We start from the raw sequence: 24499 nt of genomic DNA, 5'->3' as shown, positions 1-24499 counted from the left end.
TCAAAGTAGGATATAATTTTTCCTTTTCTCAACAGGAAGTAACATTGCTAATTTATTTAGCCTTATTCATTTTTGTCCAATTCTTTTGAGTAAATGTCATTTTTTCTGCCATTCAGCAACAGGTGGAAACATTGCTGTGTGGTCTAGTGACAGTCTTATTACATCCTTGGAGTCACCTGTTCATGGGATGTGTGACTGTGTTATTACTGGACACCATGATGGGTCAGTTATGTTGCTTGCTCTTACAGCAAGTGGTGTAGTGCCTTCTCCAATTATGCATGCTGGCAGACAGGATGGTAAGTGTGCTTTTGAATTGGTCATAAGTGTGTTTTTTATTTCTTGAATTCCCACTAGTATTTGTATTTAAAAATCTTATTTCATGTCACCCCTATTCCTCTTCATACATAATTTTCAATTACATATTTAAAAAAAATTTTCTTATATGGCGTTGATTACCATCGTCACTATAAAAGTTATTTCCTTTGATTTTGTTTATTCTTCATATAATAACTAAGAAAAAACAAACTATTATGTATATTAGAGTCAATGCTTTATACAATTTCTTAGTAATTTCTAGCTACGGCATTTTAACCATACAAAATTAACTTAGTAAGATAAATGGTAACACGCTGAAATGAAAGACCGAACAGTTATGTGTATTATTTTATGAAATAGCTAAGTAATGGTATGCATTTAGTAGTGCTAAAAACAAAAAGATGATGGACCCAAATATAATTGAATTTATCTATTCTCATTTTACAGTTTATGTAAGTTGTATGGCTTGGCAGGACCAGGAAAAAGATATAGCTATTGGGTTTAGCGATGGAGTTGTTCGTGTTTGTTCGGTGGACACAGATACCAACAGTGTAACTGTACAAGCACATCAGGTAAGCTATTGATCACTGCAATTTCAAATATAATCATTATTTTTCCTTGTTTCCTTTCCTCACTGGGCTATTTTCCCTTTTGGGGACCCCGGGCTTATAGCATCCTGCTTTTCCAATTAGGGTTGTAGCCTAGCAAGTAATAATAATAATAATAATAATACTGTAATACTTTAATAATAATAGTTAATTATCAATCATTAATCATTAATAATAATACTAATAATAATGATAATAATAATAATAATAATAATAATAATAATAATAATAATAATAATAATAATAATAATAATAATAATAATACCCATGCTATTGGAAGTGAACTAAAGTTTTAAGATAATGATTAGTTTTCACTGTAGGTCATTTATATTATACTGTATGTGATAAAGTTAACATTCAGAAATATGATGTTACCTTCTTTAATTCTATGTTATACTATTAAATTTAGTAAAATTATCTAAAATTGATAAATACCAGGAAGGCTCACTAAAGTACTCAACCATAACACTAAACCTAGTTTGAAAGCAGGGGCCAGTATATCATATGAATTTTGTAATAAAAGCTGGTTCACTTCAAGGACTAGTACTGAGTCCTCATGCTGTTTATCATGGTTGTGTAAGAAGCTACAAAGGAGTGCTGGAAAGGGTCCTCTGTTAGTTACTATATACTGATAACATTTTGGTATCAGCAGAATCTGATGGAAAGATGGTGAAAAAATTTTTTTAAGGGTAGAATAGTAGAATGGAGAGGAGAGTTAAATGAAAATAAGTATAATTAAACAAAGCTAATAGTAACTGGAAAGGAAGCAAAGCAGAAAGTACAGCCAGTAATCATATAGTTGCTGTTGGAAAGATGGAGTTGGGAGGTATGGACTCAATGTAACATATGATGTCACAAGAGGGATTCTGGGTTACAAGTTACACATGAATTAAGAAATTTAAGTATACAAATGTAACACAAGAGTAAACGGGGAAGTTGAGAACACCTTTGTGAAAGATGTGCAGGGACAAAAAGAGGTAGGGTAGAACATAGCATATAATCTTATGAAGAAACTGAATTGTAAAGCAAAGATTGAGAGAGCAGTAAGAGAGTAGATGCAGCATGAATGAAATGCAGATAGGTTACTGGTGAATAATACTTTCCCATTCCTAAAAAGGGTAAAGGTCTTTACTATTCTTTGGTGCAGAAATATGGGCAGTCACTGACAAGCAAAGGTATATTTTTTGCCTTATAATGTAAAGATTTATGGATGGAGAACAATTGAGCTGTTGGTAGAGAATTGTGCAGTTCAAGAGCACTCAAAGTTAGACATGTTATGGAAATGAATTATCATTATTATTAATTGCTAAGCTACAACCCTAGTTGGAAAAGCAGAATGCTATGAGCCCAGGGGCTCCAACAGGGAAAATAGCCCTGTGAGGAAAGGAAAGAAGGAAAAATAAAATATTTCAAGAACAGTAACATTAGAATAAATATCTCCTATATAAACTATAAAAACTTTAGCAAAACAAGAGGAAGAGAAATAAGGAAGAATAGCATACCCAAATGTACCCTCAAGCCAGAGAACTCTAACCCAAGACAGTGGAAGACCACGGTACAGAGGCCATGGCACTGCCCAAGACTAGAGTAACTGAGTAACTGTTGGTGAGAGAAGCAATAATATCTGTAGAAGAGATGAGACATGTATTAAGGCTCAAGAAATTATTTTAAAAACGGTATAAGTAAAGATGTTGCTGTGACGAGTTCAGGCTGGCAAAGTGCAGGCAGAAGAGAGTGGAGAAAACCCATTTCACTCATCTAAGCACACTAAAAGGGTAAAGTTTCTTGAAATAAGGGATATTGATGATAAAATTTATTATTATTATTATTATTATTATTATTATTATTATTGTTATTATTATTATTGTTATTATTATTATTAGCTAAGCTACAACCCTAGTGGGAAAAGCAAGATGCTATAAACCCAAAGGCTCTAACAAAGAAAAATACCCCATTGAGGAAAGGAAATAAGGAAATAAATAAACTATACGAGAAATAATTAACAATTAATAAGATATTTTAAAAAGTTACATCAAAACAAATATTTCATATATAAACTATAAAGACTTATGTCGCTCTGTTCAACATAAAAACATTTGACGTAAATTTGAACTTGTGAAGTTCTACTGATTCAACTACCCGATTAGGAAGATCATTCCACAACTTGGTCACAGCTGGAATAAAAATTCTAGAATACTGTGTAGTATTGAGCCTCATGATGAAGGCCTGACTATTAGAATTAACTGCATGCCTAGTATTATGAACAGGATGGAACTGACCTGGAATATCTGAGTGTAAAGGATGATCAGAATTATAAAAAAAATCTTATGCAACGTGCATAACCAACTAATTGAACAATGGTGCCAGATAATATCTAGATCAGGAATAAGAAATTTAATAGACCGTAAGTTCCTGTCCAACAAATCAAGATGAGAATCACCAGCTGAAGATCAGACAGGAGATCAATACTCGAAACAAGGTAGAATGAAAGAATTAAAACACTTCTTCAGAATAGATTGATCACCAAAAATCCCAAAAGCCTTTCTCAGTAAGCCAATTTTTTGTGCAATTGAAGAAGACACAGACCTAATGTGTTTCTCAAAAGTAAATTTGCTGTCGAGAATCACACTTAAAATTTTAAAAGTCATTCACAGTAAAGAAACATTATCAATGCTAAGATCTGGATTTTGAAGAGCCACCGTCCTTGATCTACATACAATCATACTTTGAGTTTTGTTAGGATTCAACTTCATGCCCCATAATTTGCACAATTCACCAATTTTAGGTAGATCTCTATTAAGAGATTCAGCAACCCCAGATCTACATTCAGGAGGTAAAATTGATGCAAAGAGCGTAGCATCATCTGCATATGCAACAAGCTTGTTTTCTAGGCCAAACCATATGTCATGTGAATATAATTTAGTATGAAAAGTAATGGGCCAAGAACACTACCCTGAGGAATACTAGATATCACATTCCTATACTCACTATGGTGCACATCAACATTACCATTGTGTTTTGTGTCAAGGGCTATATGTATTTAAAATTGAAAGTACGGTTAGGCTAGTTGGTTTGGACAGCAATGAAGAAGTTAATGTTCATATTGGTAGTGATTAAATTAAAGTTTGGAATATGATTGATGAGATTAAATATCAACTTCCAGCGTTTAAGAAAAGTATGTTTTATTCATGCATTCTAATGTTATTTCAGTAGGTAGCAGTGTCCGTAGCCAAACCTATTTACTCTCAAACCCAAAGCTAGCTTCTAATATTTTTCCAGGAGGTAATCTTATACTATCTGTTATGAGTAGTGATTGTGCTTAGCACATTATAAAGTAGAGTAAAATCCTTCCTCACAAGCTTTGATATCACAATTTGGTCGGATTCGTCAATTTTAAAACCTTTGCCTTTCTACGATCCTGATTTTTACAATAAACATTCCAAGATAGAACAACGGTTCATTACAGATCATTATATCCTTCCTGCTCGTGTACCTAACGCCAATAAGCAACCATTCTGTGGAATGATTAATAATGATAGGTGCACAGAATTTTAATATGCCTTTAGCAATGTCAGCACAGGCCCAAAAAAACAGTTGAATCATGATACTTCTATCCTAGCACATGTGACTTCTTAAGTTAGGTCAGCTGCCAGCAGCCATAAGGTATTCGTTGATCATTTTAATTTGAGGGCTAGTACCTTTAAAGAGGTAGACTTTGAAATGAGTCATCACTCACATACTGTATGTTAAAGTAGACAACAATGCTCAAGTTGAGATTTTAGTCATAATTTTGGTTAAAATGAGAAGAGTTATTTTTCAGCTTTCTTTTATTGGATCTTGAGGTAATTGTGAATAGGCATTTTGAAAAATGTTTCTTTGTTGTTTGACCTGACAGAATGATGTATTTCTATTCAGTTGGTGGGTTTGATATATCTCATTTGACATTTATTTATAATTATATTTTACAGTACTTCCAAGTTACTCTTATTTCAGTTTATAATGTATAAGTTTGTACAGTTGTATCTATAAGCATTAGTGTATTTATGTTAAAATTTATTGAATATATCTAGTAAATTTTTTTCACCTATTTTATTTTGTTAAGGAAATGTATAATTCAGTAAGTCATACCTTTAATAACTTTGTCCTCCCAGGGACCTGTACTCTGCTTAGAATGGAGTAGCAACTGTTGTTTATTAGCATCTTGTGGTGAAGGGGGAACTAAAGTATGGATTCAAACAACAAGTGGTTGGACTCCAGCTTATTCATTGAACTACAAATCTGTTCCATCAGCTGTGAAATGGTCACCAATTATAAGTAAGTCATAATGTTTGTACATGATTAATTCTAGTGGAACGATAATAATAATGATAAGACTAATTACCTTTAAAGTCAGTTAATAATGAAAATTATTTCTATGAACCGCCCCTGATATTCATATTGCTTCTTCAACAGATGATTGGTTTAATCAGTATTTACCTGTAACATATACCAAGGCACTTCCCCCAATTTTGGGGGTTAGCCAACATCAAACAAAAGAAAGAAAAAAAAAAGGGGACCTCTTCTCTCTACGTTCCTCCCAGCCTGACAAGGGACTCAACCGAGTTTGGCTGGTACTGCTAGGGTGCCACAGCCCACCCTCCCCCGTTATCCACCACAGATGAAGCTTCATAATGCTGAATCCCCTACTGCTGCTACCTCCGTGGTCATATAAGGCACCGGAGGAAGCAGCAGGGCCTACCAGAACTGCGTCACAATCGCTCGCCATTCATTCCTATTTCTAGCACGCACTCTTGCCTCTCTCATATCTGTCCTCGTATCACCCAGAGCTTTCTTCATTCCATCCATCCACCCAAACCTTGGCCTTCCTCTTGTACTTCTCCCATCAACTCTTGCATTCATCAGCTTCTTTAGCAGACAGCCATTTTCCATTCTCTCAACATGGCCAAACCACCTCAACACAGTCATATCCACTCTAGCTGGTAACTCATTTCTTACACCCGTTCTCACCCTCACCACTTCGTTCCTAACCCTATCTACTCGAGATACACCAGTCATACTCCTTAGACACTTCATCTCAAACACATTCAATTTCTGTCTCTCTGTCACTTTCATTCCCCACAACTCCGATCCATACATCACAATTGGTACAATCACTTTCTCATATAGAACTCTCTTTACATTCATGCCCAACCCTCTAGTTTTTACTACTCCCTTAACTGCCCCCAAACACTTTGCAACCTTCATTCACTCCCTGACGTACATCTCCTTCCACTCCACCATTTGCTGCAACAACAGACCTCCTCAAGTAACTCTCCATTCAATATGACATTCAACCTTGCACCACCCTCCCTTCTCGTACATCTCATAACCTTACTCTTACCCACATTAACTCTCAACTTCCTTCTCTCACACACCCTTCCAAATTCTGTCCCTAATCTGCCAAGCTTCTCTTCCGCGTCTGCAACCAGTACAGTATCATCTGCAAACAACAACTGATTTACAGTGAACCCTCGCTACTTCGCGGTTCGACAATCGCGGATTCACCACTTCGCGGGGTTTTTCCATAACCCATATATATATACATATCGCGGATTTTCCGGAAATTTCGAAAATACCGCAATATCTGAAGACCCCAAATACGATATTTCGTTACCTGTAATTCCATTAATACTGTATTTAGTAATATCTGCTCTTACTGATTGTTCATTGCATTACATATGACATATAATTAAGCACAGAAAGAAATAAAACACGAAAAGAGAATGTGATCATACGATAATTCAGTACTGTATACAGTACGTAGTAAAATTAAATCGAACATGAAACGCAAATCAGATGCAGTCATACCATATTAGAATGGTGTGTACTGTAATGGATATGCTTCTTTTGTATGTATACGTACGTAGTACTGCATCCAATAATATTCTTTGTTGCAAAAATCACATTTCGAATAAGCGTACGAGAGAGAGAGAGAGAGAGAGAGAGAGAGAGAGAGAGAGAGAGAGAGAGAGAGAGAGAGAGAGAGCGTAAAATAGCGTACGTAAAGCTGTATTATTATTCTTATTGTTATTATTATTATTATTGTTGTTGTTGTTAATAAAATTATTATTGTTATTATTATTATCATTATTATTATTATTATTACTGTACAGTATTATTATCATTATTTATTATTATTACGGTATTGTACTTAATCTACGTACGTTCAGTATGCGCGGGGCATCTTCTATGAGTAGGTAACCAACGCATCATAGTACTGTAAGACGGGTTGTGATTGGTTCAAGCGCTGATAGATGACGAATCAGAACTCAAGTTTTGTAATCTAGCCTCTGATTGGTGTTTTGACCGCTTCTCCAACCCGCAGCATCTCTTTCCGCGGTCACTTTGTCTCCCGCTGTATCGCTGTGTTGACGTTGTTAATTGTGAACTTTAATCTGTGCTGTGCGTGACTGTTTTAAGTTGAACTTTTTGTTGAACTTTCTGTTAAACCCTACTGTACAATGCCTCCCAAGCCTTCTGCTTCTACTAAGGCTGGTAGTGAGCCTAAACAGCACCGAAAGATGATGACGATTGCTGAGAAGGTGACGCTTCTCGATACTATGTTAAAAGACAGTAGAAGTTACGCGGCCGCAGACCTCGAAGACCTGACGAAATCGGGCAGTGAAGACAGTGAAACACAGGAAGAGATCCAAGAAAATGTCGAAGAAACGGTCTTAACATTAGAACGGCTTGCCAAGCTCTGCAAGCTTGCGAATGAGGTGAAAGAAATGTCGCAAGAGTGGGACGAGGATATGGTTCGTTCTGTACAATTCTGCACCAAGATCGATGAACACATGGCTCCCTACAGGATGCTCTTGCGAAAAAAGAAACAGCGGCAGCAACTTCCGATCACAATGCCCTCAGAAGAAATTGAAGAAGTGTCTCAGGAAGAAGTTGAAGAGGTGTCCCAGGAAAAGACACCTCCGTCTGAAGAGACGTAAAATACTATTATTGGCTGCACAGTAGAAGACATCACCAGCTTCATCATCATCATTTCTACTGTGCAGCAAATTCATCGCCATCATCATTCAAGTTTTTCTTGAACTTCTTTCGTGGTGAGTACAGTAACAATCTTTATTTTTTACTTAAACATTTTAATATTTGTGCCTGTTTTATAGTTTAGTACTGTATGCATTAAGTTAAAGGGAAGGTTTTAAAAGCCTATCATATTTTTTTTGTTTAAAATTTACATTTACGTACGTAAAACAATCTCTCTCTTTCTCTCTCTCTCTCTCTCTCTCTCTCTCTCTCTCTCTCTCTCTCTCTCTCTCTCTCTCTCTCTCTCGTAAATTGTTTTCCTGCTTTGCTACGTACAGTATGTACTGTATGATTTTATATAGATACGGTAAACAATATTTGTAATAACATATTTTCTAAAAGCTTTTACTGTAAATATCATTATTTATTACTTTCATCATGCGCGTTAAATGCCTTCTTTGTTCTGAGCGTGGTTGTTTACTGAGCGTACTTTATGACGCCGTCGTTTCAGGCGGCATCATAAAGAAAAACATTTCATTTGGAAGTCCTAAGGAAAATTAAGTAAAACATTGGTAATAACAAAATCAACATACTGTATACATCAATATAATCGATGCAAAAACTAACCTATACATATATGTGTACAGTACACTAAAGGAGTTTGTTTCTTCATTATGATCAGAGATAAACGTAAACAAAACATTGGTTGCCATTTTTTATCGTGCTTTTTAGGTGTTTAGGAAACGCATGATATAAAATCGCCTTTAATATTTGTGCCTGTTTTAGTTTAGGGTACTGTAGTACATGCATTAAGTGTTCTGTACATTAAAGGGTAGTTTGTTAACAGTACTACGTACAAGGGAAGGTTTTAAAAGTCCGAATATACATGTTAAATAAATAGGTAAATATGATGTCACTACTTCGCGGATTTTCACCTATCGCGCCCGCGTGTGGAACCTATCTACCGCGATAAACGAGGGCTCACTGTACCTCCCATTCATGGTCATTCTTGTCTACCAGTTTCAATCTTCGTCCAAGCACTCGAGCATTCACCTCTCTCACCACTCCATCAACATACAAGTTAAACAACCACGGCGACATCACACATCCCTGTCTCAGCCCCACTCTCACCGGAAACCAGTCGCTCACTTCATTTCCTATTCTAACACATGCTTTACTACCTTTGTAGAAACTTTTCACTGCTTGCAACAAACTTCCACCAACTCCATATAACCTCATCACATTCCACATTGCTTCCCTATCAACTCTATCATACGCTTTTTTCAGATCCATAAACGCAACATACACCTCCTTACCTTTTGCTAAATATTTCTCGCATATCTGCCTAACTGTAAAAATCTGATTCATACAACCCCTACCTCTTCTAAAACCACCCTGTACTAAGATTGCATTCTCTGTTTTATCCTTAATCCTATTAACAAGTACTCTACCATACACTTTTCCAACTACACTCAACAAACTAATACCCCTTGAATTACAACACTCATGCACATCTCCCTTACCCTTATATAGTGGAACAATACATGCACAAACCCAATCTACTGGTACCATTGACAACACAAAACGCATATTAAACAATCTTACCAACCATTCAAGTACAGTCACACCCCCTTCCTTCAACATCTCAGCTCTCACACCATCCATACCAGACGCTTTTCCTAATTTATAAATGTTCCCATATTCAAGGAAGGAAGATTCATGCTGTAAGTGGTAACTGATAAGCCAGTGTTGTTTGCCCTGTACCTCATTTTAGGATTTGTCTTGATTGTAATCAGAACTTTCAGACTGTTTGCTTATTACTTCACATTAAGATGTCTTTCTCAGGTGTTGTTAGCAATTGCTGCTTGGAGTGTGCACAGGAATTGTTTCTAGGAGATCATGTTCCACATTCTCTTTGTGAATCCAGTTGGGGCAATACTGTGATTTAGATAACCATTGTGAAGAGAACCTCTCATGGAAAAGTATGTTTCAATGGTTGCTGATTAAGTTAATAGTTCAAAGTGCAAAAGACTCTTGCTGCTAGTTCAAGGGAAAGACCAGAGAAGACTAGGCTAGGGGGCTGGTCCACTAAGACCCCATTTCAAAAATCCCTAAGTGCTGAAATTGGTAGACTTAGGTTAATAAGATCTTTGAGAATGTTACTGGGTAAATATTCAGCATGCCCCACAATTTTAGAAAATCATTTCAACCACATTGTAAGGAGAAAAATGGCCTTGACTCTCAGGTCTTAAGCTTAAGAATCCATATTCCAAAGAGAATTGATCCACCCCAAACAAGTAGAATACTTGTCAGGGTCCCAAGCCCTGCTCCAATCAGCAAAACAATTACAATTCACCATCAACACTCTTGACCCCATTTTGGGTTAGCCCGGTTATCACATCCAACCCAGATACATTTAGGTTTAATGTCATTCATCCGTAATATAAGTTTGTTCCAACACGAATACTTACCTCGAACTACTTTCTATAGGAGTCACTGGAGATCTCCTCTCCATCGACCAGAGTTTTGCGTATGTTACCCTCCCACTCCGCGCTCTAAGTAGCCTTACCCCCGGCATCAAGGAATGTGCCCCGAGGGTAGGATCAAGGTAGGTCGCTGCTTGGCTGGGTCACCTTCATCATTAAGTTCTCTGGTCGCAAGGCGTTCACACCTCGCTCTCGTCTCTCTGTCGATCCTCTGTGTGCGTTTTAGTGTCCCACGTGTTACCAGCGTGGCAACTTGCGTTTTCCAGTGTACTTTTCCCAAGTGTTCCTGTGCGTTCACCTTTCAACCGTGTGCTTACCCAGTGTTTTCATTGATTCCCTTAGTGCTTGTGTCGTGCGTTGTGTGCATTATGGAGCAAATTCGCCGTTGTCCTGGGCCTAGAGCCGGGAAATCGTGTGGAGCGTTCCTCTCCAAGCCCGAAGTGGATCCTCACTCCCTTTGTTCCTCCTGTAGGGGAAAGGTTTGCTCGTCAGCAGACACCTGCCCCGAGTGTGTAGACTGGAGCGATATACAGTGGGTACGCTACGGTACCAAAAAGAGGAAATCAGCGAAACGTTCCCCCAGGAAAATTAGTGTTTCCTCGCCGATACCGTCACCCAGTGAGCGGTCCGACGGGGCCTCGGTTTCGCCATCCCCTACACAGAGTAGGGGACGAGGTAAGTCTTGTGTTGTGGATGAACAAGGCGTACTTTCCCAAGAGCCCAGTGTAAGTGCAGTGCCAATGGCGGGCCCCTCTAAGGCTAGTGAAGGACCCAGTAGTGCGTCCGGAGAGTCGGCCCTTGTGCTCGGGGGGCACGCTTCCTCCGATGACCCCTTGTGGGGTAGTAACGCGGTCTCGGTGTCACCGCCGCCCTCGTGGGCCTGTGCTTCTGGTTCGTCGTTAGGGGGAGACAACCAGAGGAAAGTTCGACCTTCGGGTAACGATGCCTTCGGTTGGAGGCTCCCGAAGACGCCGGGTAGGTCACCCCTGAGGATGGATGTGACCCTGGATCCCTGGCTCCCGGGCATGGAACGGTTTGAGTCGTTCCCAACCCTCCCCACGGAAGTCCCCGATGACTTCCTCCAGCCCTCGCAGTCCCCGCTACCAGCCGACACGCGGTGAACACAGTGTCGTCGGGCTCATCGGACGTCTATTCCTCGTCAGAGCAATAGGTCAGGGTGAAACACCGCCGTCGAGGGGAGCGGTCCAGGAGCGAGCGTTCCCGCTTGAGGTCGCGCTCTCGGTATAGCAGAAAGCACTCCCGCTCCCCGAGCCGTAAGTATAGGAGAAGTGTATCTCCCGGTGGCGCCTGGATCTACGTATCTTCGCGGGAATCGAAGGTGCTTCGTTCCCCAGACTGCCAGTCCAGTGAGCGGTCCCCAAGGCTGCCGTCCTCCAAGCACAGCCTTGACCCTCGCGACCTGGCTCGCAGGAAAGACCTCTAGAGAAAGTTTAAGTCCTCGAGGCCTCCGGTTCACCCCGTCCAGCGGGGGGAAACGCGCTTCTTGTCAGGCAGCCTGGCCGAACCAGCCCAGCTGGTGCGGCCTTCGGGTCGGAAGGAACGGTTCCCGCTGTCGGGTCAGCCCACGGGAACCGCGCCCTCAGCACCTAGAGCCTTAGGGCGTACGCGAGTCCCTGCTGAACCAGCGGTGCCTGCATTATCCCGAGCCCCTGGTGCGGACTTACCCGCAGATGAGGTCCAGTACCTCGGCAGGACGGCGCCCCTGGCCCCAAGGGCTAGGCGTCCAGTCGGCGTGCCCGGTAAACCGGCTCCCCCGCCCCAGGCCGAGACCTCGGCTGACGGAGGGGAGGGCTCCCCGACGGAGGACTCCGCCTACAGGAGAGTGGTTAGCCTGATCAGAAGGCACCACGAAATAGCAGGACCTGCAGCTACGGATGGAGATTCCTGGAGGTCAACCCTGCTGAGAATCATGCAAACTCCCTCCCAACCTAAGACATCCCTAGCACTCCCTCTGGCCCGAGATCTAGTTCTAGGGCAAGAGTACATTGACAAAGTAGTGGCCAGCAATGCCGAGGCCCCCAAGACCCAGAGTGCCTCGAAATTGCTCCAGGGCCTCAAAACCCAAGGGAAGGTCTATGTGCCCACAGGACGTCGCCCAGGTCCTTGTAAAGTGGAGACGGCCGTGGACATTCTGAGTCAAGGCGTCTCAGACGATAGAGCCTCTTCGGCCCCAGTCTGTTTCTCGCCAGCAGAGGCCTCCATGATGGAGGAAATGTCGCGAGACTTAGTTAACGTCTCCTCTTGGCTGGAATGGTGGGCTTCCACGTTGGTGGGTGTTCAAGCCTCCTTCGACCCCGAGGACCCTGATCAGCAAAGCCTACTGAGGGACCTCATTACCTCCAGGGGTAAAACCCTCAAGTTTCTGACCTATCAGTCTCTCGCCCTAACAGCCAACTGGGTTCTCCGTAAGCGAGACACTGTTCTAACGAAGGTGTCTCGGAAGGTACCAGACAGGGAGGCGCGAGCCATTCGCAGCTTGCCCCTGTGGGGAGAGTCTCTGTTTCCTCTGAAAGAGCTAGAGACCATAATGGAAAAGGTCTCGAAAAAGAAGGAGGCCAACGTCACCAGACCGACAACTTCTAGGAGACCGCCCTACAAGAGGTCCGTCTCGGATAGCGCCGCGACGCCCCAAGCCTCTTCCAGTACTACGAGGAGAGAGGCCCCCTCTTCCTCCTGGTCCTCAACGCCGCAACCCTCCCGCAGGGGAGCTACAGCGCCCTCAAGCTCCTTCAGGTCGGGTTACTCCGCTTCTAGGAGAGGCAGATCAGGCCGCCCCTCTAGAAGAAGATAGAGTGGGAGGCCCCCTATCCCCGCCCAAGCCTCGGGTTGGGGGATGCCTCAGACAACATTGGCAAGCTTGGAAGGCTCAAGGGGCAGAGCCTTGGACTGTGTCCGTCCTAAAGGAGGGCTACAGACTCCCGTTCCTGACGGAATCACCCCCTCTTATTCCGGCCAACCGGACAGAATGGCTAGCTCCCAAGGATCCGTTAAAGAGGACCGCCCTTCAAGAGGAGGTATCCTCCATGTTAGAGAAGGGCGCCATGGAAGAAGTTCTTCTCCCAGGGCCAGGTTTCTACAGTCGCCTGTTCCTGGTGGAGAAAGCGACGGGGGGGGTGGAGACCGGTTATAGATCTGTCAGCTCTCAACAAGTTCGTCAAGAAGACGGACTTCAAGATGGACACTCCAAAGTCAGTCCTGCTGTCCTTGAGGGAGAAAGATTTTATGATGACCGTCGACCTCAAGGACGCATACTTCCAAATTCCGATCCACCCCTCGAGTCGGAAGTTCCTCCGGGTGAAATGGGGTTCCCAGATCCTGCAATTCAGGACTCTTTGCTTCGGTCTGACAACAGCGCCCCAGGTGTTCACGAGAGTCTTCACGACTGTCTCAGTGTGGGCTCACGAACGAGGCATCCGCCTCATCAGATACCTGGACGACTGGTTGCTCCTTTCCGCCTCAAAGGCCCTCTTGGAGGAACAAGGGAGAAGTCTCCTCCAGTTTTGCAGAGATCTGGGGATTGTAATCAACCTGAAGAAGTCAAATCTATCCCCGTCCACCAGAATGAACTACTTGGGGATGACTTTGGATACCATTCAGGGAAAAGTTTTCCCTTCGGAGGACAGGATAAGGAACCTCAGGCACATCATTCAGCCGTTCCTGTCAGAACACCCCAGGAGAGCGAAAGACTGGCAGAGGCTGATAGGCCACCTGGTCTCATTGGAGAAACTAGTTCCCCAAGGGAGGGTAAGGCTCAGATCCATCCAATGGAATCTCAAGAACCTCTGGTGCCAGACGGACTCACAACAAGTGCTAATTCCAGTCCTTCCAGACACGAGACCCTCCCTGGAATGGTGGCACTGCCAGTCGAACTCCCTCAAGGGGATGCCCTTCGGAACCGGCCCTCCAGAATTACTTCTGTTCACAGACGCCTCCAACCAAGGATGGGGAGCCCATCTCCTCGACGAAACTGCACGAGGTACCTGGTTGGAAGGGGAAAAGCAACTCCGCATCAATATCCTGGAGTTGAAAGCAGTCCAGAAGGTGTGCTTACACTTTGCAAGTCTGCTAAAGGGAAACACCGTGGCGTTGATGTGCGACAACGCCACGGTAGTAGCATACATAAAGAAGCAGGGAGGCTTGAAATCGAGGGAGTTGTGTGATCTCACCATAGAGATTCTAAATTGGGCAGAAGAAAATCACGTGGTGTTGTTAGCAAGGTTCATTCCCGGGAAGAAAAACGTTCTGGCCGACGGCCTCAGCAGAATGGGCCAGATAGTAGGGACAGAATGGTCCCTTCTCCCAGAAGTAGCCAGGCTCATCATTCAGCGTTGGGGTTCCCCGGTGATGGACCTCTTTGCAACAAAACTCAACGCCCAACTCCCAGTCTATTGCTCCCCTGTACCAGACCCGAAAGCAGCCTTAGAAGACGCCTTTCAGCACAAGTGGGACAATCTGGATGTGTACGCTTTTCCCCCTTTCACGTTGATAAGACAGGTGCTCAACAGAGTAAGGACCGCCCAAAACCTAAAGATGACTTTGGTAGCGCCCTGGTGGCCGGAGAGAGAGTGGTTCGCTGACCTAAAAGACCTAGCGAGTCAACCGCCGTGGCCTCTACCCGCCACGTCAGACCTTCTGCACCAGCCTCACTTTCTCAAGCTCCACGACAACCCACTCTCCCTTCGTCTTCACGCCTGGAGACTATCGAGCGGCTCCTGAAGAAGGAAGGATATTCTCCCTCCACGGCTAAGAGAATGTCTCTATACCTGAGAAAGTCGTCAGCCGCGGTATACCAGGCAAAATGGGCCTCCTTCACAAAGTGGTGCTCTGAGAGGCACATTAGACCTCTTAAGGCCTCTGTCCCAGACATAGCAGATTTTCTGATGTTTCTTAGGGACAAAGTAGGAATGTCAATTCCAGCCATAAAAGGGGTTCGAGCCGCCTTAGGCCAAGTCTTCCTCCTGAAGGGCATCGACCTGGGGGCCTCGAGACACATAGCGATGCTTGTCAAGAGCTTCGAGCAGTCTTGCCCCTCTCAGGCGAGGAGGGTGCCCCAGTGGGACTTAGCCAAGGTCCTGAAGATGCTGTGTCGTCCCCCCTTTGAACCCTTGAAGGATATCGTAGACAAAGATCTCACCCTCAAGGCCGTCTTCTTGCTGGCCTTGGCGTCCGCTAAGAGAGTGGGAGAGATCCATGGGCTGTCATACGACTTTTCTCATTCAAAGGGGTGGAAAGAAGTATCCTTCAAGTTCGTGCCTTCTTTTGTGGCCAAGACTCAGAACCCAGCAGTCTGGGACCCGAGGTTTGAGGGTTTCTCAATTCCTGCCATCCCTAAGACAGGCAATGCAGAAGACTTAAAATTGTGCCCAGTGCGAACAATTAGGAAATACCTGGAAAGGACAGCGCATCTCCGACCAGGCATCAAGAGCCTCTTCGTTTCCACAGGTAGCAATAAGAAACAAGTTTCCAAAAACACCATCTCCTTCTGGTTGAGACAAGTTATCGCCAGAACCTACAAGGAAGATGGCATGGCAGTGCCAGGCACTCCCCGGCCTCATGACATCAGGGGCCTGAGCACCTCCTTAGCCTTTGAGAAAAACATGGCAGTGGGGCAGATCCTGCGAGCAGGTACTTGGTCGAACCAGTCAACCTTTACTGCCCACTACCTCAAGGGCTACTCAAGAAAATCCTTCGACGGGTTCTCCATTGGAACAGTCATCTCCGCCCTCCAAGCGGTGTAACGGTAAGAACCCCAGGCGCATTCAAGACTAGCGACCGGTAGGCACAAGTGCGGTTTCCTACCTCCTACCCAGTTGCTTACTTGCCTCTTCGGGGGAGTACCGATTGTTCCCAGAAAATAACACATTCTTCACGGCTACGCTTCTGGAAGGAACGTCAAAAGAAGTTTTTCAAAGGGTGAGTACTTAGACACTAACGTGAATTTTTGTGTAGTTACTCTCGCTTCCGCTCTCTAGTAGGTCCCGTTATCCATAGGCCTCTTGGCCTCCACGGCCTCAGAAAACTGGTTTCTAGGTCAGTTCCCCCAAACCTCTACATACATCTAACTGTTTGAAGTCTGTCCACCCTTTTTCAATATCAAACTTACCCGATGATCATATAGCTGCATCCCTGCTGCCCGACAGAAAAAATCTACGGGCGGAATACGCCAGCGATCGCTATACAGGTGGGGGTGTACATCAACAGCGCCATCTGTCAAGTAGGTACTCAAGTACTCGATGTCAACAAAGAACCAATTTTCCCTCTGTCGTGCCACAGGCAAGACCTACTAAATACGCCGTCCCTAACTGGATTTGTTTTCACAACGATTTGGTGAAGTACACTATTCCAGTTTTGAGCTTTCGCTATGCAGGGGTTTTATCTTCATTTCAAAACTTGAACTCGTTTTGGATAGATTTAATTATGGTGACGAAGAGAGTATGGACTCTCTTTCACTTTTAAATGGCCGACCCTTCCCTTAGACGGAAGTGTTGGTGACGAAGAGAGTATGGACTCTCTTTTACTTTTAAATGGCCGACCCTTCCCTTAGACGGAAGTGTGTTTAGGTTTTTGGTAATTTTGCTTAACAAGTTATAGATCTATTTATTTTATATCTCTTCGCCTTTATAGGCCTCTTCGATTAACTTTCCATTTATTATAAACTTATAAAAATTAATTTTTATGTTTGTTTATATGCGACCTTTCCTAATAGTAGGCGGTCCTTACTTGGAACCGAAGTTAATTAACATTGAGCCCGTCATATCGTATTTACCTTTTAAGAATTTATACTTTTTTAATTTTAATGTTTTTGAAAGAATTTCTTTGATAGTCTCGTACTGTTTTCAAAGATGAACTAACGTTTAGTTTAGTCTCCGCAGTTGTTGACGTTCAGAACGTTCAACATGCGCTCTATTGTTACGATAGAGAGAGAGTATTTCACGGTTTCACGTTGCAGTAAGAGTAAACCGATTCTAGCGTTTCGTTCATTCTTTCTTAGCTTAAATGGTTTAAATTCTAATAAAGGAACTTTTTTATTTGGGAAACCTTTCAGTTTTTTCCTTTAGCAAATAATATGTTTTAACGATATATAATTGGGCTCTTCTCTCAGGTTCTAAGTCAAGAGAGAAGAGAGAGAGAGATAGAGACGGAGGGAGAGAGAGGAGAATAAACGTTTCGTTCAAGCGGGTAACGTTGTTCTCGTTTTTTACTCTTCTCCCTAGTCGCTGTAGGGGAAGAAGGTAAAACTTTTCTAGAGTTTTATTCTTGTTCCCAGGCTTTATGCGGTGAGAGATTTTAAACGTAGTTTATTTGATCTAGTGTTTAGTCTCTTTTCCAGCCACTGAATTCTTTATCTTTAATTATGTTTTTCTGTTTTCGCAATTACTACCTTTTAATGAAGGATAGGATTGCGTGTTTCAGGTAGAAATCAGTTAAAGTTTCGATTTCAGTGAAATAAGTGCAAACAGAAAATCAAAGTGATAAAGTGATATGCGCAAAGTGTTACAGTGTTGCGTTCGAGGGTTCGTCTGTTCGTGCCAGTTGTTCACCTAGTCCGGGACCTCTTACAAGCTCCCAAGCCCAGGGGAGAAGTAATGTCGAACGACTTATGGGTTCCACAGGCCTTGATCGACGAACAGACGTTTCCCTCGGTGGTTTCGGGTGTATCTACACACGTTGCCGACGTGATCGCCCCACCCACACAAAGACGAGAGAGCCCATTTATTCCTTGTCTGCGGAAGAGGTTTCTCGCAGAAACCATGGACCAAATCTTGCAGCTTTTTAGTGCAAGTCGGTCCCTTCCGCGCAAGTCCAACAGCCTAGGTGTAGCCACTGGGTCAGTTCGGACTCGCTGCAGTCATCCGACGACTGCACACCTCCCAAGAGAGGCAGGTGGTACCGCAACAGGCAGTAACTCCGTCTGTTGCCGCACCAGCTGTTTTAGACCCTCAGTCACAACGGACAGTAGCTCCGTTTGTTGCCGTCTTTTCATGCAGGAGTATCGTGCTGAGAAGGTTGACACTGCACCTGTTAACCTACAACCTGCCACGGTTGTGCGCTCAGCAGATACTGCGGCTGCCTGCTCCCACACTCCACCTGTGAGAGCTCCACCACCGATGCGCAGTCGACCCTGCCAGACGCATGTTCATGCTGCACCCTCCGTTGACATGCGTGAGCTACCGCATCAGCAGTGGGAAGGTGCTGTCAAGCTGCCGTGTTTTGACGCAATGCGGCATGCTCCGCAACCCACGGCAGTCCCTCCCACGCACCAGCACTCCGCTTTTGTTGTTGCCAGCTCCCACACTCCGACTGCGGAGAAGGTTGACGATGCACCCGTTGGCCTACAGCCTGCCACGGTTGTGCGCCCAGCATGGCTGCCTGCTCCCACACTCTTGTTGTGAGAGCTCCTCTACTCATGCGCAGTCTACCCTGCCAGACGCATGCTGACTCCCACAGACACACGGAGCACTCCGTTGCCGTGCGTGAGCTACCACAAGCTGCCGTGTTTTGACACGGTGTGTCAGCCTCCGCAACACTTTGTGGTTACCGCCACTCGCCCGCAGCAGACTTGTCAGTCAGGAGTTGAGGCTTCCCCACACAGCTTTGGTTGTTGCCAACTCACAGACTGTCTAGCAGTTACATGACGTTGCCTTCTGGTCTGCTACCTATGCACCAGTGCTGTATGTCCTCACGCACCTGTTGTGGTTGGCAGTTCAGTTTTTGACAGTTCACAGACTGTCAAGCAGTTACATAACGTTGCCTTCTGGTCTGCTGCTTATGCACCAGTGATACCCTCACTGAGATAACCTAGCTTTTCTCGGACATGGTTCCTGTAGATGAGAAAGTGCTGTTCTCCCTCCTTCTGATATTCCCTTGAGGACTCTGTCATTTGGAGAGGAGCCTTAAGCTGCTTAGCCTCCTATGGACTTTAATTAAAGCATTACATGCTTCCAGGGATGGTAAATGGTTCCGCTTCAGTCGCTAACCCCGTCTGTTGCCACACCTGCTCCCATAGACCTTGGGCTTTGTTGCAAGACATGCAGTCCAAGCTTAGTCCTTGATAGAGGATTTTTTACGGAGAAGAACCTTCTAGCCAACAACCTTCCTACCGGTTGGTTGTACGCCCTGTTGACGCTGAGGTATCCTACTCACGTCCGCCAGTTGAGATGGTTCCTCCACCGGTGCGACCCAGTGTGGGTTGCCAGTCGCACGTTGACGTTAAGCGACTCTCGGAGGTGGTTGTGGACGTTCAGTGTGTCACTAGGAAGACGTTCAACAACCAGCAGAGGTGACTTGTTGTGACGCAGTGCGGCAACCTCAGCAACCCGATAAGGGGTTGTCTGCACAACCCAGACAGTCTAGACAGTTTCGGGTTGTCGCTGTACTTCCTCGCGTCCCCATGGTTGACAGTTCACAGACTGTGCAGCAGTACCATGATCTTGTGTCCGGCTCCGTCACGCATCCACCAGTGCGACCGGATTCAGCGAGTCAGACGTTGCCCACTCCGTTGCCGTTTCCTCATCAGTTTCGGATGAGGAACCCTCTGATGAGGACATGGCTGAACAAGACGATCAACCCCCAGCCCTGCTATCCATCCAGAAGATGCTGAAGAAGGAACATGGCCCTGTCAGGCTGTGGATGAGTCTGGTTAGGACACTGTCATCCGTGGTTCAATTGGTGTCTCTTGAAAGACTACACCTCCGTCCTCTTCGGTATCATCTAGCTCTTCACTGGAAAAAGACAAGACGCTAGAAGCGGTCTCTATCCCGGTTTCCGGAAGATAAGTCTGGTCTGACTTGATGAAAGGACTTTATCAACCTTCGAAAAGGTCTTCCCCTGACTGTTCAGACTCCCAACCACGTTCTCTTCTCAGATGCATCGGACGTAGGCTGGGGTGCGACCTTAGGCGGTAGGGAATGCTCGGGATTATGGAACTCGAGTCAAAGGACAATGCATTTCAACTGCAAGAAGCTTTTGGCAGTACGTCTGACCTGGAAAAGCTTCAGGTCTCTCCTTCAAGGCAAAGTAGTGGAGGTGAACACGGTCAACTCCCTGCTTTGATGTACATCTCCTAGCAAGGAGGGACCTACTCTCTGACATGGTACGAGTTCGCAAGTGACCTCCTCTTCTGTTCAACAGGTCTAGACTTTTCACTAGTAACGAGTTTCATCCAAGGCAACTTGAATGTCTTAGCAGATTGTCTCAGTAGGAAGGGACAATAATTCCAACATATTGGACCCTCCACAAGGATGTATGCAAGAGACTTTGGGTCACCTGGGGCCAGCCAACCATAGATCTCTTCGCAACCTCGATTTCCAAGAGGCTCTCAATACTTTGCTCACCTATCCCGGACCCAGCAGTAGTTCTTATAGATGCCTTTCTACTAGATTGGTCTCATCTAGATCTATATGCATTCCCTCCGTTCTAGATTGTCAACAAGGTACAGTGAACCCTCGCTACTTCGCGGTTCGACCATCGCGGATTCACCACTTCGCGGATTTTTTCCATAACCCATATATATACAGTAATATATATATATATATATATATATATATATATATATATATATATATATATATGTATGCATGTATTTATGTATATATGTAGGTATGTATATGTGTATACATATAAATATATATATATACACACACACACACACATATATATATACATATATATATATATATATATATATATATATATATATATATATATATATATATATATATATATACATATATATATATATATATATATATATATATATATATATATATATATATACATATATATATATATATATATATATATATATATATATATATATATATATATATATATATATCTAAAGTAGGAAGATGTGATGAAGTTCTAAGGGAAAAGTATGGGAAATATGTCTGGGTAATAAGCAAAGCTCTACCTCCAGTTTGTTTCTACATTATGATCAGAGATAAATGTAAACAAAACATTGGTTGCCATTTTTTATCATGCTTTTTAGCATGTTTAGGAAATGCATGATATAAAATCACCTTTAATATTTGTGCCTGTTTTAGTTTAGGGTACTGTAGTACATGCATTAAGTGTTCTGTACATTAAAGGGTAGTTTGTTAACAGTACTACGTACAAGGGAAGGTTTTAAAAGTCTGAATATACATGTTGAATAAATAGGTAAATATGGTGTCACTACTTCGCGGATTTTCACCTATCGCGGCCGCGACTGGAACCTATCTACCGCGATAAACGAGGGTTCACTCTGCAGAAGTTCGCCTCTCACGAAGGGACAAAGTTGACGCTAGTTTCTTTCCTCTGGCCCGCGAGAGAATAACTTACCGAGGTACTTCGAAGGCTAGTAGACGTTCCCAGAACTCTTCCCCTAAGGGTGGACCTGCTACGTCTGCCACGCGTAAAGAAGGTTCTCCAAGGCCTCCACGCTCTTCGTCTCTCTGCCTTCAGAGTATCGAAAGACTCTCGAGAACTAGAGGTTTTTCGAAGGAGGCAACCAGAGCGATTGCTAGAGCAAGGAGAACATCCACCCTTAGAGTCTACCAATCGAAGTGGGAAATCTTCCGAAACTGGTGCAAGTCAGTATCCGTATTCTCGACCAGTACCTCTGTAACTCAAATAGCTGACTTTCTCTTATATCTGAGGAAATAGCGATCTCTTTCAGCTCCCACTAGCAAGGGTTACAGAAGCATGTTGGCATCAGTCTTCCGTCACAGAGGCTTAGATCTTTCCAACAATAAAGATCTACAGGACCTCCTTAAGTCTTTTGAGACCACGAAGGAGCGTCGTTTGGTTACACCTGGTTGGAATTTAGATGTGGTTCTAAGATTCCTTATGTCAGACAGGTTCGAACCACTTCAATCAGCCTCCCTGAAAGATCTCACCCTTAAGACTCTTTTCCTGATATGCTTAACCACAGTTGAAAGAGTCAGTGAGATTCATGCCTTCAGCATGAACATCGGATTCTCATCCGAAACGGCTACATGTTCTACATCTTGGTTTTCTAGCCAAACACGAGCTGCCTTCTCGGCCTTGACCAATATCGTTCGATATTCCAAACTTATCGTATGGTTGGAAATGAACTAGAAAGAGTATTATGTCCTGTAAGAGCTCTTAAGTTCTATTTTAAAACCTTTACGAGGCCCGTCTGAAGCTTTATGGTGTTCAGTTAAGAATCCATCTTTGCCTATGTCAGAGAATTCTTTATCCTATTTTTATCAGACTGTTAATACGAGAAGCTCATTCCCTTCTGAATGAGGAAGACCAAGCTTGGCTGAAGGTAAGGACACACGAAGTTAGAGCTGTCACAACTTCCGTGGCCTTTAAACAAAATAGATCTCTGCAAAATATATTCGACGCAACCTATTGGAAAAGCAAATCAGTGTTCGCGTCTTTTATCTTAAGAATGTCCAGTCTCTTTACGAGAACTGCTACACTCTGGGACCATTCGTAGCAACGAGTGCAGTAGTGGTGGGGGCTCCACCACTACAATTCCCTAATTCCAGAACCTTTTTAATCTTTCTCTTGAAATATCTTTGGGTTGTCCGGAAGGCTAAGAAGCCTTTCGCATCCTACTTGATTTGGCGGGTGGTCAAAATCATTTCTTGAGAAGCGCCTAGATTAGAGGTTTTGATGAGGACCTTTAGTATGGGTTGCAACCCTTCATACTTCAGCTCCTAGGAGTCGCTCAGCATCCTATGAGGATCGCGAGGCTCAGTAAGGAAGACGTACTTAAAAAGGCAGAGTAATTGTTCAAGTCGTCTTCCTTACCAGGTACTTATTTATTTTATGCTTGTTATTTTGAATAACTGCTAAAATGAAATACGGAATACTTAGCTCATGATGTCAACTTGTAATGCTGGTCTCTACCCACCCCCCTGGGTGTGAATCAGCTATATGATCATCGGGTAAGTTTGATATTGAAAAATGTTATTTTCCTTAGTAAAATAAATTTTTGAATATACTTACCCGATGATCATAAATTAAAGGACCCACCCTTCCTCCCCAATAGAGAACCAGTGGGACAGAGGAGAAAATTGGTTCTTTGTTGACATCGAGTACTTGAGTACCTACTTGACAGATGGCGCTGTTGATGTACACCCCCACCTGTATAGCGATCGCTGGCGTATTCCGCCCGTAGATTTTTTCTGTCGGGCAGCAGGGATGCAGCTATATGATCATCGGGTAAGTATATTCAAAAATTTATTTTACTAAGGAAAATAACATATTCTCAGAGACAAAGGGTTTTCTAGGTTCTCGGGATTTTCTATCTTAGATTCCAAAAGGCTGATCACCAATAATTTGTATCAAAGACAATGAAATATTCATTTTGATTGGTACAAATTTCTGATTGTTTTAGTAACATGAACTAGTTTTAATAATATTATAAAATATTTTCATTTCCTTTTATGAAAGGAAAATGTATAATACGGCTGTGAAGGGCTATAGGGCCATGCTTATTACGGTATTCAAGCATTTACCTTTCAAATCATCTTATTGTAATCAAGTTTGTTACTTTCGAGAAACCTTCGATTGTCAGAACAATTTATGGAAATCTGGGTTTAGTGTTACAATACACTATTTAAAGTGTTCATTTTGAGCCTTTGGAAGACCTTTCTTGTAAAGATCTCATAACTAAAATGCATTTTCTTTCAAATTTAGCAAGAGTTTAATGCATTAGTGAAGTGCAGGGTCTTTCATATACAGGTATTGGAGATGAGAAGACCATTACATCAATGTTACTAACCATCCGAGCCAAAAAAGTTTAATGATGAAAGATTTGCAGCAATTCTTTTACATTCTCTCTTTGGGGGAGAAAGTTTGTGGTACCTATAAGAATCGATTTCATTACCCTGGTAGAGTGATTAAGTTTTATTAAGCCAAGACTGAAAACATTATGGTAAAGGTTCATAATTTGTTTTGAGGAGTTTGGTCATTTCTTGTTAAGGGTTTAGTGACAGACGCAAACATAGAATTGCTGCAAGAATATTTCTATGGAAAGATTTTCTTAGCAGAAACTCAGTGGTGTACCAAATTGTTCTTTTTTTTTTTTTTGAA

General features: G+C 43.1%; 1 protein-coding gene across 1 annotated transcript in view; it reads left to right on the top strand.

The window, feature by feature from the left end:
* LOC137622978 (probable E3 ubiquitin-protein ligase HERC1) overlaps positions 1 to 24499 on the top strand; it is a 111202-nt gene that overhangs the window by 14787 nt on the left and 71916 nt on the right. Inside the window, exons 7-9 of the mRNA XM_068353588.1 lie at positions 117 to 296; positions 763 to 887; positions 5075 to 5237. Of these exons, the coding sequence (XP_068209689.1) occupies positions 117 to 296; positions 763 to 887; positions 5075 to 5237 (468 nt within the window). The remainder of the gene's footprint in view (positions 1 to 116; positions 297 to 762; positions 888 to 5074; positions 5238 to 24499) is intronic.

This window comes from Palaemon carinicauda, chromosome 30 (assembly GCF_036898095.1).
Source record: "Palaemon carinicauda isolate YSFRI2023 chromosome 30, ASM3689809v2, whole genome shotgun sequence".
NCBI lineage: Eukaryota > Metazoa > Arthropoda > Malacostraca > Decapoda > Palaemonidae > Palaemon > Palaemon carinicauda.
The sequence above is the reverse complement of the archived record's forward strand: the minus strand, read 5'-3'. Positions and strand labels throughout refer to the sequence as shown.